Here is a 13,779-nt window from a genome sequence, read left to right on the forward strand (position 1 = left end):
GTCTTAGCTCCATCATACATATCCTTGATCGCTCTTATATAGGCTACCGGCACGCCCTTCGCCTCAAGACATCTCCAGAGCACCTCCCTATGAACCTTGTCATACGCTTTCTCCAAGTCAATAAACACCATATGCAGATCCTTCTTCTTATCCCTGTACTGTTCCACCAACCTCCTAATAAGGTGGATAGATTCCGTAGTAGAGCGGCCCGGCGTGAATCCAAACTGATTGTCGGATATAGACGTCGTCTTCCTCACCCTCACCTCCACCACCCTCTCCCAGACTTTCATGGTATGACTAAGTAACTTGATACCCCTATAATTGTTACAACACTGGATATCACCTTTGTTCTTGTACAACGGTACCACTGTACTTGACCTCTATTCCTCCGGCATCCTTTTCGTCCTAAAAATTACATTGAACAACCCAGTCAGCCATTCCAATCCTGCTCTACCCACATACTTCCAAAACTCAACCAAAATTTCATCTGGCCCGGTCGCTCTACCCCTACTCATCTTACGCAAAGCCCCCACGACCTCGTCAACCCTAATGCGCCTGCAATACCTAAAATCTCGGAGATTCTCCGAATGCCCCAAGTTACCTAGCGCTATATCCCGGTCCCCCTCCTCATTTAGAAGACCATAGAAGTATGTCTGCCATCTCCGCTTAATCTGGGGATCTCCCATCAATACTCTACCATCCTCATCTTTGATGCACCTCACTTGATCCAGGTCCCGGGCCTTCCTCTCCCTCGCTTTAGCCAGCCGAAACAATTTCATGTCCCCTCCTTTCTACCCTAGTTCCTCGTATATACGGCTAAACGCTGCATTCTTAGCCTCCGTAACCGCCAGCTTTGCCTCCTTCCTAGCCACTCTGTACCTCTCTCTATTCGCTCTCCTCTCCTCCTCGCTTGAGCTCCCTGCCAACTTCGCGTACACCACCTTCTTCGCCTCCACTTTACCTTGGACTATGTCATTCCACCACCAGTCTCCTTGGTGCCTGCCAGAAAACCCTTCGATACACCTAGAACCTCTCTCGCTGTCTTCCTCACATAGTTCGCTGTAGTTGATCACATAGTGCTCGCGTCTCCACTACTCCTCCAAGCTCCCATAGTAGATAACCGCCCCTCCAATTCCTAGGCTTTATCCTTGGTTAAAGCTCCTCATCTAATCCTTGGTCGGCCACGAGCATACCTCTTCTTCCTCTTCATCATAATGCCGATGTCCATCACTAAGAGCCTATGCTGAGTTGCGAGGGTCTCTCCCGGGATAACCTTGCAATCCTTGCACAACCCTCTATCACACCTTCTGAGGAGAAGGTAATCGATCTGAGTCTTCGCCGCCGAACTTCGGAAAGTAACCAGATGCTCCTTCCTCTTCGAAAAAGTTGAGTTCGCAATCACCAGCTCGAAAGCCTTAACGAAGTCTAACAGTGAAGTACCTCCTCCGTTCCTATCCCCAAGGCCAAAGCCACATGCACCTCGCCATAACTGCCAGCAGCTGCCTCGATATGGCCATTAAAATTCCCTCTAATAAATAACCTTTCAGTAGGAGGAATACTACGCACAATCTCATCCAGACCCTCCCAAAAGCGCCTCTTAACTTCCTCATCCAAGCCCGCTTGCGGCGCGTAAGCGCTAACTACATTGAGGGTGCACTCACCAATGACTAACTTAATACACATTAGCCTATCATTCACTCGCCTAACCTCAACCACAGACTCTCTAAGATCCCTATCCACCAAGATACCCACTCCATTCTTACCCCTCATGACTCCAGAGTACCACAACTTATACTCGTCCGCATTCCTCGCCTTCGACCCTGCCCACCTAGTCTCCTGGACACAAGCTATATTAACCTTTCTCTTCTGGAGAATCTTTGCCAACTCAATAGACTTACCCGTCAGCGTGCCTATGTTCCACGACCCGATCCTCAATCTACAGCCTCCTTCTTTCCCCTTACCCTCCTTTCCTCTCGACCCAACCCCTGACCCCCTCCCCACCCCCCTTCTCACCCCCGACACCCCTCGAGGACATGACCTTACTCTACCATCCCACACCGCGGCTACTATACCTACGACAGACTTCGGGAGGCACTAACCCGGGCCCAAACCAGAAAATAACCGGTTGCAACTACAAGTATACTAAAATACTAAAAATACGCTTAAAATGGTGCTAACTAGATAACCACAAATTATCTAACACAGAGAAAGAGACAAGAAAACGGGAGGTACCAACTCCCGATCGAAAGAACCTGGGAATATGACTTGATGCACCCGGAGATGCTCCGCTCTACTCGCCCGTATGCCTCGCGCTTGCCTAGTCAGCTGCAGCAATTCCCGCAAATATAACCTGGGTGCTTTGGAACCCGACGTCCAGCCCTTTGTGACTGTCAAATGGCCTGCTCCGCTATGCTTGTCCGTGCACCTCCCACCCGTCACCAAACAGCCGCCAACAGTGGTACCTGCAACACACACAGCAAACCCCGAGGCCAAGTAAAATGGGGAGGACTATCACCAGAACGGTCGCCGGAAAACAGTGCCTGCCCGAGAACTAGAGGAACGCCGAGGCAAGGTTTGAAGAAAGGGGAAACACAGGGGAGGGTGGTATGGCTGGGCCGAAAAAGCAGAAGATAGCTTGCGCCGGTGGGTCGCCGGTCGCCGGCCTAGTTGCTGCTAGGGTTAAAAGAAAGGGAAAGGAAGAGAGAGACCCGAGAGAGAGAAAGGAGAAAGAAAGGAGAGAGAAAGGTGAGGAGAGGAGAGGGAAAGAGAGGGTCGAACTTACCTGGTTCATCTGGACGAATCGCCGGCGCTGAGATTTGCCGGCGGAAATTTGCCGGTGGAAATGGCAGTGTTACCGTTAGATTGGTAGGAGATTGGTAGGAGTACCAAAAAATACGAATAATCAACTTTAGTAACTTTTCAAAAAATAACTTTAGTATTTAGTGGTTTTAACAAGTCATGTCTATTCTTATAAAAATATGTAACTAATAGTTAAATTAATTTTTCTGAAAGATAAATAGTTTCATATAGATTTGGAGTATATAAAGGTATAAGCTATTGATGAAGTAGATACTAATTAAATAAATTTGCTTCTCTGTTGATTTTAGTGATATAGAAAGATATCAAATAGCATCTCTACGGAAGTATATTTCACACCAAAGTTAGTAAACCTCCCCCTGTTTTTTATTTAAGTTACACATACTGTCGAAAAATGAATCTTTACGTATCTTATCATTTAAATACTCGGTGTTTAAGTTACTTATTAATTGAGCATGGCACTAGAAGATGCATGTTTGAGTTATTTAGGACTTGGTAGTAAAAGCATTAAGCATGCAAAGAAGAAAGTTTTGACATTTTATGAACACTTGAAAGGTTATGGTAAAACAAATAAATTTTAACAAAAATGGAAAAAGGGAAAAAATGGTGGGGATTTTAGGTAAGAGTTCCTTTTTCGGTTGGCAACATGACTCTTCTTGTTCTAGCATTTTTTTTTGTTTGTCAAACTTATATATATATATATATATATATATATATATATATATGAGTCGTTTCGGATAATTTATCTTAGAATTACTATTTCAGCCTCAGGCAGATATAAGTTATCTCGGTACTATTTTTAATCCTATAATATTTATCTCAAATTTATTAACCAAATAAGCGATATAATGGTACTGAAATTTGATCCCAAGATTATTTTTATTTATATATCATACCAAACGACCCCTTAAGGTATTCCCAAAATTACAGCACCATGTGGAGCATTGTTGCTCCCCGAATGTCATAGAGTTATCACCTTAAGAGGCCTGTTTGGATTGGCTTAAATATTGGAAGTGTTTGGCGAAAAAGAAAACACCTTAAAAAAAGTTAAACTGGCTTAAAAAAAATCAAAAGCCACAAGTTGATTAATCCCAATTTTTTTTTTTAGCTTAAAAGCCAACTATCTTTGACCAAGTATTACCCTCTTATCCCTAATAATATTATTATTCCAAAAATGTCCTTCACAACAAAATCCCAATTTAACTCTATTCTTTCCCGTTTTCTATTCCTGCGACTTCCATTGTATTTCTTCATTTTGCTCTTTTTCTTTCTGGTTCTTTTTCAGTTGGTAACACTTGATTTGATTCACATTTTGAGTTTTTACTTTATTTTTTTTGTCCACCGCCACTCATCTAGCTGGGATTATCTAAAGCATTTACCAATTGTTTTCTTTCCATTTCATATTTTTTTTTATATCAATAATCATACAATTCGGATTGAGTCTTATTTTAGGTGATCAGTTCAAATATTAATTATTTTGTATTTGTATTAATAAATTTAAAATAAAATATTATACTAGTAATAAGTTTCTTTATAGTGTTAACAACTTTAAATATATTTCAGTCATTTTAATAGAAAAAGTGTTTATCAGCACTTGTTTACCAAACATTTCAACAGATTTTTTTCAGCTCCAACACTTTTATCCAAACACATAACTGCTTATTTATAAAATTAACTTCAACACTTAAAAAGTACTTTTTTTAAAGTCAATCCAAACGAGCTTTAAAGTTATTATTAGAGACGTTAGAGACATTAGTTTGTCTTATGGTGCCCTAAACTACTGCCGTTTCTCACTTTTAAAAGTTTCAGGACGCATCCTGTTTGCACATTGGTATTTAATATGTACCCACATGTTTACAAAATTATTTAAGAAGAATTAATCCAAATAATCATCTGCCAAACCGTTTAAATTAAAAATAGTCGGTGCAAGTATAATATATGCATAATGTATGTATTATATATGTATAATTGTGTATAATCATTGTATAATATATGTATATGACTATAAAAAGTAAACAATGAATATGGCTAGTTATTTGTATTAAGATCCCGTTATTTAATATGTAATCAATTGTAACAAATAACAGACAAAACACACTATCTTCTCCTCCTCCTTCCCCATGGTCATTGTTGGTTAATTTCGAATGGAGTTGGGGATACAGCCAGAGAGATATAATTAATTATATTGACTATAAACAGATAACCCAAGGTTCTGCTCCAAACGTTATGCTCTATGACTAAAAGAAGTTTCTCTCGACTATAGATGATATGAAGTCTGGTTGCAAGTATATCTTAGAGGCACTTAACTTATTAAGAAGTACCAGTAAAAACGTAACCAGAGACGGATCTAAAATTTAAATTTTTTGGGTTCAACCTTCTAAAATTGAGTTGTCCGTGTAATTGTGATTAATAATGTGGGCACGAGGTGCCATGAATATGGTTTGTGAATTGGGACTCGTGACTTATGATACGGGACTGAGTGTTGGCAAGTTAAGAATTCCCATACCCAGAAAATGAAAGTAACAGATATGAGTATGCTGAGTATGTGTGAGCACACTAGGCTAGATACGATTAAGAATGAAGATATTTGGGAGAAGGCGAGCGTGGCTCCCATAGACGACAAGATGCGGGAAGCGAGACTTAGATGGTTCGGGCATGTGCGGAGGAGAAGCCAAGATGCCCCGGTTAGGAGGTGTGAGCGTTTTGGCTTTGACGGGTACGAGAAGAGGTAGAGTGCGGCCTAAGAAGTATTGGGGTGAGGTGATCAGGCAGGACATGGCGCGACTTCGGATTTTTAAGGACATGGCTTTAGATATGAAGGTGTGAAGATCGAACATTAGGGTGGATGGTTAAGAGGGAGTCGAGCGCTTTTCTTCCTTTGTATCGGGGGTTGGGCTAGCCTGTTAGGGTATTGTCTTTGGGTTGTCAGTGGTGTAAGTTTGTTGTGAAACTTGTATTAGAACGGTTTGATTATTCGGTTGTTATTGCTATGACTTCATATCTACTATTTATTGTAATTTTGATAAAGTTTTACACATAAATTCATACTCCGCAATAAAAATACTGAGTTCAGTTAACCTGGTATCCACCCCTGAGCGTAAGTCGAGTTTATATGAAAAGTGTTGTTATGTATTCGTAAAATGAAAAATGAGTTTAAATTAAGTGATTAATGTTTGGAATATCTTAAAAACATTGGTAAACCATCGTTGTTGCAAAATAGGGTCGTTTTGTTTATTATTTTGACAAATGATGATTGAAATTTGTTTTTTACTATATTTGAAATTTATGTTTCAATTGAATTCATTTGGAGTAAATTTAGATATTACATCGTGTATAAAATTGTTAAAATTCTACGAACAATTCTTTCAAATTGTCTCAAATTAGGCTTTGGCAAGTTTAGTCATAGGCGCATGAAATTCAGTCACGCTCTCCCAACTTCAGACACAAAAAATTGCATAGAGTGTCCCCTAATAAGATTGGTTCGTAGCTAACTGTCATTGTAATTGGTGATATTTATAAATTAACTCTATCTCTTCCCCTTATGTGCCAAATGATATATTTGTCTCTTATTCTTCACTAAGACCACTACAATTCTTCAACTTTGTTGTTCGGGGTTAAAATTCAAACTTAATAGCTAATTACAACTAAAATCGTCTGAGTGTTGAATATTTATGATTAAACTTTTAGTTTAAATGATAATTTAGCGATTTGCTTAAAAATCTCAAAACTTTATTGCTGACTTTGAACAAAATAAATTGTGCCTTCTTCTTGATTTAATGTTACTTTGCTAAATTGATGATTCGGGACAAACTCCACTCATTTGGTAGAGAAATCTCTCAATAATTCATTTTCTAACTACATTTAACTTGGGGACAATATTTAATGTTATTCCTCTTAATCACCCCTTTAGACATGATTTTAGTGTATGACTTCAATAGTGGTATATGTCCGCATCTCATTTCCCAATTGCAAAGCGGGAATTCAACTCAAAAAACCTTCACTGTCCACAGAGATCAACAGTAGCATCCTCCAACAATGCGAGGCGCCGGACGACGCCCTACGAACTCTGTAGCACCGGACTGGCGACATCCACCGCCGACTCCGACCGCTACGAAGGCAAACGACCCAAGGCAATTTATCGCCACCGGCGGCCGTGATTCCGACGCAAGCTTCGCCAGTAGTCGGCCGTCATCTGTCGGTGTAAACCCCCGGTCCGCCGCTATCCCTATCTCCGACCGCTCCTATCAACTCAACGCCATCCGTACGATCAACGCTTACCTTTCCTCTCACTCTCTCCCTTTTACTCTCAAACCCCCTCTCCCTTCTGCTAAAGATATTACCGAAACCCTAAAATTCATCCTCTCTCGCTTTGGACTTAACCCCTCAGAATCACAAAAACTCGACGATGATCTCCAAACCCTACTGAAAAGCCTAAACTGCCCCGTAAAAGTGAACAAATCTGCATTGCGTGCCCCTGGGACGCCTCATTCGTGGCCTAGTCTACTTGCAGCGATTCACTGGCTTGTTCAGCTCGGTAAATTTGATGATCACCGGTTGAGTACCCGAGCTCAACAGCTTGCTTCGGAGAATAAGGTGTTTAGGTATACTGTTGAGAATTACTCTCATTACATTAGGGGAGAAGATAAAGATGCGGATGACTTGGATAGTCAATTTATGCTGGAGTTGGAACAAGAAAAGGCGCGGTTGGTTGCGGATGTGAATGCTTCGGAGGAGAATTTGAAGGCACAAGAGGCAAAGTTGGAGGCATTGAAGAATGGGCCATCAGAGAGAGAGGTATTGGAGAATGAAAAGAGTGCGTTGGAGGAAGATGTCAAGAAGTTCCATTCTATCATTGAACAGTTACAAGGGCGTATAACGACGGTGGAGAGGTCGTTGGAGGAGCAAGTGAAAGGGTTGGAGACTAAGGTTGCTGAGAAGGAGAGCATTTATGCGGAGAACGAGGAGTTGAAGAAGAAGGTGGAGGAGCAAGGGATTAATCCCAGGGATGCAGATAGGATGAAGAGGGAGTTGCATGCTTTGGAAAGGGATATTGCAGATATTGAGAACCAGAGGATAGAATGGGAGGAGAAGGGTTGGGACCTCGACTCTGCCATTGGGAACATGTACAAGAAGCTTGAGGAGCTAATGATCGAGTGCAACCAATCTATCAGGAGGTTTTCGTACTCTCTCCTGTTGTTTATTCTTGTTAAAGAAAAAATTGACTTAATTTACATTTGACAAACCTTATCAAAAAAAAAAAAAAAATACATTTGACAGAATGTAATTAATTTTTTTAGTAATCTAAGGTTTATTATTCTTTGGGCATGGATTTATTTTACTACTATGGCTAGTTTAGTTGGACTAGATGGAGCTCTAAGAGTATGAGTAAGTGTTAATAGTGGAAGTGTCCATTGCAACATGTTTAGCGTCCGATTGCTTCCATATTGGATTCTCAGCAGATAATTTAGGTGACTGATAAATGGATTGCAGTTTGCTTACTGTGATGTATGAGAATCACAACTTAGCTCGTCTGCTGTTTCCACCAACTTTCACTTGAGACATGAATGAGGAACATTATGCTAGTCAGAAGGCTATAAGGCTAACTATTCCGAATTTAATTTTTCCAATCACTCTTGCTAGAAATTAAGGCTGCATCATGCCTGACTGGAAATGCTGTGTTGGAATTGAATTTCATATTTACATCAATACCCTGGTCTTTCATGAAGAATATCCTTTATTACATGTTCACATATGATATCTTATTTATTTGCTGTTGGATTATACGGCAATTATTGATGGTATTTTCTGTTGTTTTTTCGTTTTGTGTCGCTTCATCCAGATATATATATTTTTTTGGTTTCCCACCCGGTGTCCGGTACCCGCATTGGAGCCCGACTATATCCGGATTCGCGCTGCGTAGGGCCCCATTCGGGGGAAGCGCTCCCTACCAAGGATTTTTCCATATCCAGGGCTCGAACTCGAGATATGCTTACTTCTAATCTATTATTATCCCATTATCTAGAGAAATGAAGATCCTTGTTTCTCTTGTATAGCCACCTGAATTTGTCAGATCACCCTAGTGTTACTTGTGAAACAGATTTGAATTGTGGAAAGTTCAGGTACATCATCTATTCAATTTAATTGCATCGCTCTCTTAATTTGGCCAATTTCATGGACCAAATATCCAGTAGCACTTGTGAAAAAAGTTCTAATGAGAGTGCCTATATGCAACAATTTGTCTCTCAGATTACCGGTACATTCTTGTTGCTGGTTGAAAAATCTTTCCTCTTTTTCTTTTCCATAAGTTATACTTCCTCTGTATCTTTTTAAATGACCTGGGTTAGTTCTTTTGGAGTCTGAGAGTGAAAACTTTGAATTGATTATTATATTGAATTTTGTAAGAAGAGTTCACAATGTGAAAGCAGACAATTGGCTGAAAAGGCGTCACATTGAATATTTGAATTTGAACTGTTGGTGGAAAAATTCTACAATTTTATGATATAGATCATAATTTGGGAGGGGTTTAGATTGAATATTTGGAGCTAGGTCGATCAAAGTGAGATGAGCAAGTATATTTGTTTATGTTTTCTCTGGTTTAAAGTAGAGCTTCCTTCTACTTGTTGCCCGTCATATTTTCCTTGATGATTGACTACGGATAATCTCGTTTGAAATTTCAGGTTAAAGCTAGGAAATGAATTTCAGTATAATTTGAATGCCCAAGGGTCCTCAGAAGCGGAGGTCTTAGGTATAGACTACAAAACAACATTAAAACCCATGCTTGCATCATTTGAAGATGAGATGAAGAAGAGTTCCATGATGAAAATGGAAGAGTTGATAACTCTCCAGCAACAATCAGTTGAGAAGGCTTCCAAAATAGAGTCAAAAAGGAATCGTCTAACTACTCTTCAGGCTCACATTGACAATGTAAGTGTAGCCAGCATCCTATTGCCTTATATCTTTTTTCTTCAGCTATGGAGTACTAGTGTTTCTTTTCCTCTTGTGCGCATGTGTGTGTCTTTGCGTAGCTGAACTATTTTGGCCTTTCAACGATTGGATTTGAAAAATAAACAAGGCACTGTTACCATTACTGACAAAATTTAATGACATAAGGTCTATCAGCTTGAAAGATTTCTTTTATTGATATGTTCGGGATGTGCAACTAAGGGTGGCAAGTGGGCCGGTTAGGCCCTGGCCCGTCCCAGACCCGCGAGCCCATATGGGTAGTGGGCCTAAACGGGCCTATCCGTTTAAGCCCGGGACCAGGAGGCTTGAGGCCCAAGTGGGCCGGTTCATTGAAGAAGCCCGTTAGGACCAGGACCGTTTGGGCCCGGGACCGGTTCAACCGGTCCTAAATGGGCTCAAACGGGCCCAACGACTACTTTTTTAAAAAAAAAATCTAAAAACTTTTTTTAGCAGTTGCAACATTTAAAAAATGGCCGTTGGCGTGCAAAAATAGCCATTTGGGCTTTCTAAAATAGTCATTTAACCTCCCTAACTTTGTTTTAACCCCAAATTTCTTATAATTACACTTTTTCCTTATTTTCAACTATAAAGACCCCCTCATTCTTTCATTTTTTTCACAAAATTATCAATCTCTCTCATTTCTCAAACTCAAATTGAAGTATTCAAGACTTCACTCATCTCTCATTTCTCAAACTCAAATTCTTAATTCAAGTTAAATCATGCCCGGTGATTCTAGATTGCGTCCATTTGTTTTGGAACACTTTAATGTGGTAGAAAAAAATGAAGAAGTTTGCATAATAAAGTGCAAGAACTGTGGTCGAGTCTATACTCATCGTCCAAAGTTGGAGGGCACAGGCTATTTAAGGAGGCATATAAAGAGTTGTCTTGCGCATTCTCCAGACATTCGTATTTAAGATTTTAAGTTGATTTGAGATAATTTGTGTTATTTTAAAATTATTAGACGTATTATGCTTAATGTTTTAGTTTGTTAGATTAATTTGAAGTATTATGTTGAAGGCATTGAACTTTAATTTGAAGTATTAAATGTAAACTTTAATTTGCAACTTTGATACCGAGTTCATCTTAATATATATAATGTTATATATATATATATATACGTCGTAATATAGCTAATATTATATCGAAATTCGAATATAGCTTATATACTATATACTTAGTATATCTATAATACTATACTACTATATATACAATCTTATATAAGGCAATTTCTTGTAAATTATCTAAATTTTATATATATATGTATATATATAAGCTATATAATTTACAAGAAATTGCCTTAGATAAATTTTTTTTTAAAAAATAGGTCAGGCCCACTTAGGCTCACACACATATATATAATTTAAAGAAATTGCCTTAGATAAAAAAAAAATTAAAAAAAGCCAGGCCCACTTACCCCCCCCCACCACATATATATATATATATAAGCTATATAATTTACAAGAAATTGCCTTAGATAAAAAAAAATTGAAGAAAAAGTCAGGCCCACTCAGGCCCCTATATATATATATATAATTTACAAGAAAATGCCTTAGATAAAAAATTTAAACAAATAAATAGGCCCACATATATATATATAAGCAATGTATAAAGTATATATATATATTAATAGATATAGATATAGTATATATAATATATATAAGCTATATAATTTACAAGAAATTGCCTTAGATAATTTTTTTTTAAAAATATTCAAGGCCCGTTTAGGATCGGGCCCGACCCACATAGCCTGGGACCATTAGTTCATGGTCCCGGTCTGGTTACACCCAAAAGCCCACGAAACCCGGGACCGTTTAAGCCCGGCACACGAAGCCCGAGCCCACATAGCACCGGTCCGTGAGGCCCGTTTAGGCCCGGGCCCGGGCTGTTTGCCACCCTTATGTGCAACAATGCCTTTTGAGGCCTACCTTGTTTTAGTTTATAGATTCATTCACATGAAACAATCTCTCTATCTTTGTAAGGTAGGGGTAAGGTATGCATACACACTACCCTATCCAGACCCCACTTGTGGGATTGTACTGGTTTTTTGTTGTTGTATCCATTCACATAAACTTATCAGGTTCAGACACCAATAGATTTTGTTTTCAAATAAACACAAGGCTAGTAATTTAGAAGGTTTCCATCATTGCTATAGTTATGGCCTTTTAACAGCACTTGAAGCCTAACATGACTATTTCCAAATCATTTTATGATTGATGTGTCAGCTGGAAGCGCAATTGGACTTATTAAAGAAGGAAAAGCAGGACTACATATCTAGGTGTGCAGCAGAAGCCAGAAGGATGGCTGAGGAAGTTGAAACAGAGACTCGAAAGTCGGATCTGGTTGAAAGAGAGGCAGCGGATTTTCTGAAAGTAAGGCTATTTGCAATTCAAACAAGATTTATATTGCTATGCATCACTTACAAATGTCCTCCGACAGATGTGAACTTGTGGAGTTTTCTTACCTTAGATGTATAATCTTGATTCTGATTGGCTTATCTTTATTTTCAAAGGCATCAAATGCCAAATTGCAGGAAATAATTGCACAAACTGAGGAAGAGGTGCAGACTTGTGCTCTTGAACTCTTTGCTGTTGTTGATACAGTTTCAAAATATAAAGAGTTTGTTACATCAAAAATTGCCACGATGAAGAATGCTCTTGCAGAAACTGCGGGGGCTGTAGCGGATATGCATAAAGCCGGTTTACCTGGGTCTGTTGCAAGCCGGTGATATTAAGCCTCTTATAACAATTACAGTTCTCTCTTTAATTATCTTATGTTTCTTAGTTGTTACTAATATTTAGTCAAATATAAATATTTAGGTGTAAATGCCCGGTGCGGGTAAGCATTTACCATCTTTAGTAGCACTCCTAGTCTATGGTTTTGCAATGGTTTACTCGCTTCCCTGATACATTTGACCCAATATCAAGATAGTTTGCTTTACAAATTTTATTGTACAAAGTCTGTGATCCTCTTTTTGGGATAGTGAATTTTATCGAATATTGATGGAGTTGATGCGTAAACAAGGAGTGTTGATAACATAAATAGCTCTATGCTTACAAGATGTAGAAGCATGTGTCCCTTGGTAAGGTCTTAGAAGGGTGAAGCAATTTATTAGACTATTGCTGATAAAATCTCATCCTTAACCACTGGCTTTACCTTTGATTATTAAATTCTCGTAGGATCAGGCTAGACGAAAACAACATTAGTGTTTCTTTTCTGTCAGCCGGTGAGGAGGCTAATATACAATTGACATCGATAATTTCCCCTACAAGATTCTACTAGCAGAAATTTTAATGAGATATCGGAGTAAACTTCAGCTTGCAGGCTTCAAGAGCAAGTTATTAAGGATTAAAGGAAAAGTTTTAAATATAAAACAATGTCGATGTATTCAACAGGTTAAAATGAAAATGGCGTCAGATAAAATGAGATAGGTGGCGCTCGTTGTTACTGTAGCTTCAAATGGAAGGGTTATGTAGGTAGGACATTGTTAAATTTTAATTTCCTCACTCAAAGCAAATTGGCGAAAGTACAGAAAAATGGAAATTGTAGAAATCACTGATGTGCAAAAACTGAACCAGCCAGATATTTTCTTCTAAAACTCTGGAGGAAATGGCCTACTGGATGGAAATGTGTCACACTTTATGATACTGTTTCTAAATTCTGGAGCTCTATCGACTTGACAGCAAATTTTATAAAATTTTAATTTCAATTGAATATCCACTTTTGGTAACTAAATTGAAAAAGGTAAAGCATGATCTTTGTTCTTTTTTTTAAAAAAAAAATTCGTTAATGTGTGAGTACTCATCGTATATATGTATTGCAAGTTTGCAACGTTTTCTGTCGGCTGTCACATTCCACGCTTGGACTTTGTAGATAGTGAGAGCTAACAAATTACATGCATCCGGCAAACAACTCCATGCTGAATCTCAACAACCCTTGACAATTAATCTTGACATAGAGCACAAATAAAACATTCAAATATAGGTGTCACAGAAAAGCAGC

At 38.8% G+C, this 13,779-nt stretch overlaps 2 protein-coding genes across 2 annotated transcripts; one reads left to right on the plus strand and one right to left on the minus strand.

Annotated features, from left to right (window-relative positions):
• Positions 1 to 791: 791 nt before the first annotated feature.
• Positions 792 to 1,770, minus strand: LOC138873638 (uncharacterized). The gene is made up of 3 exons (XM_070152115.1): positions 1,441 to 1,770; positions 1,194 to 1,375; positions 792 to 1,059 (listed from the first exon to the last, which is right to left on the minus strand). The coding sequence occupies exons 1-3, from the start codon at positions 1,768 to 1,770 to the stop codon at positions 792 to 794; spliced, it is 780 nt and encodes a 259-aa protein (XP_070008216.1).
• A 4,994-nt stretch (positions 1,771 to 6,764) lies between these two features.
• LOC104234943 (kinetochore protein NDC80 homolog) lies at positions 6,765 to 12,794 on the plus strand. Its single transcript, XM_009788598.2, has 4 exons — positions 6,765 to 7,991; positions 9,495 to 9,741; positions 12,003 to 12,149; positions 12,290 to 12,794. Exons 1-4 carry the CDS (start codon positions 6,853 to 6,855, stop codon positions 12,503 to 12,505), a joined length of 1,749 nt encoding a protein of 582 aa, XP_009786900.1. The 5' UTR covers positions 6,765 to 6,852; the 3' UTR covers positions 12,506 to 12,794.
• Positions 12,795 to 13,779: the final 985 nt, after the last annotated feature.

This window comes from Nicotiana sylvestris, chromosome 1 (assembly GCF_000393655.2).
Source record: "Nicotiana sylvestris chromosome 1, ASM39365v2, whole genome shotgun sequence".
In the NCBI taxonomy this organism is placed as follows: Eukaryota; Viridiplantae; Streptophyta; class Magnoliopsida; order Solanales; family Solanaceae; genus Nicotiana; species Nicotiana sylvestris.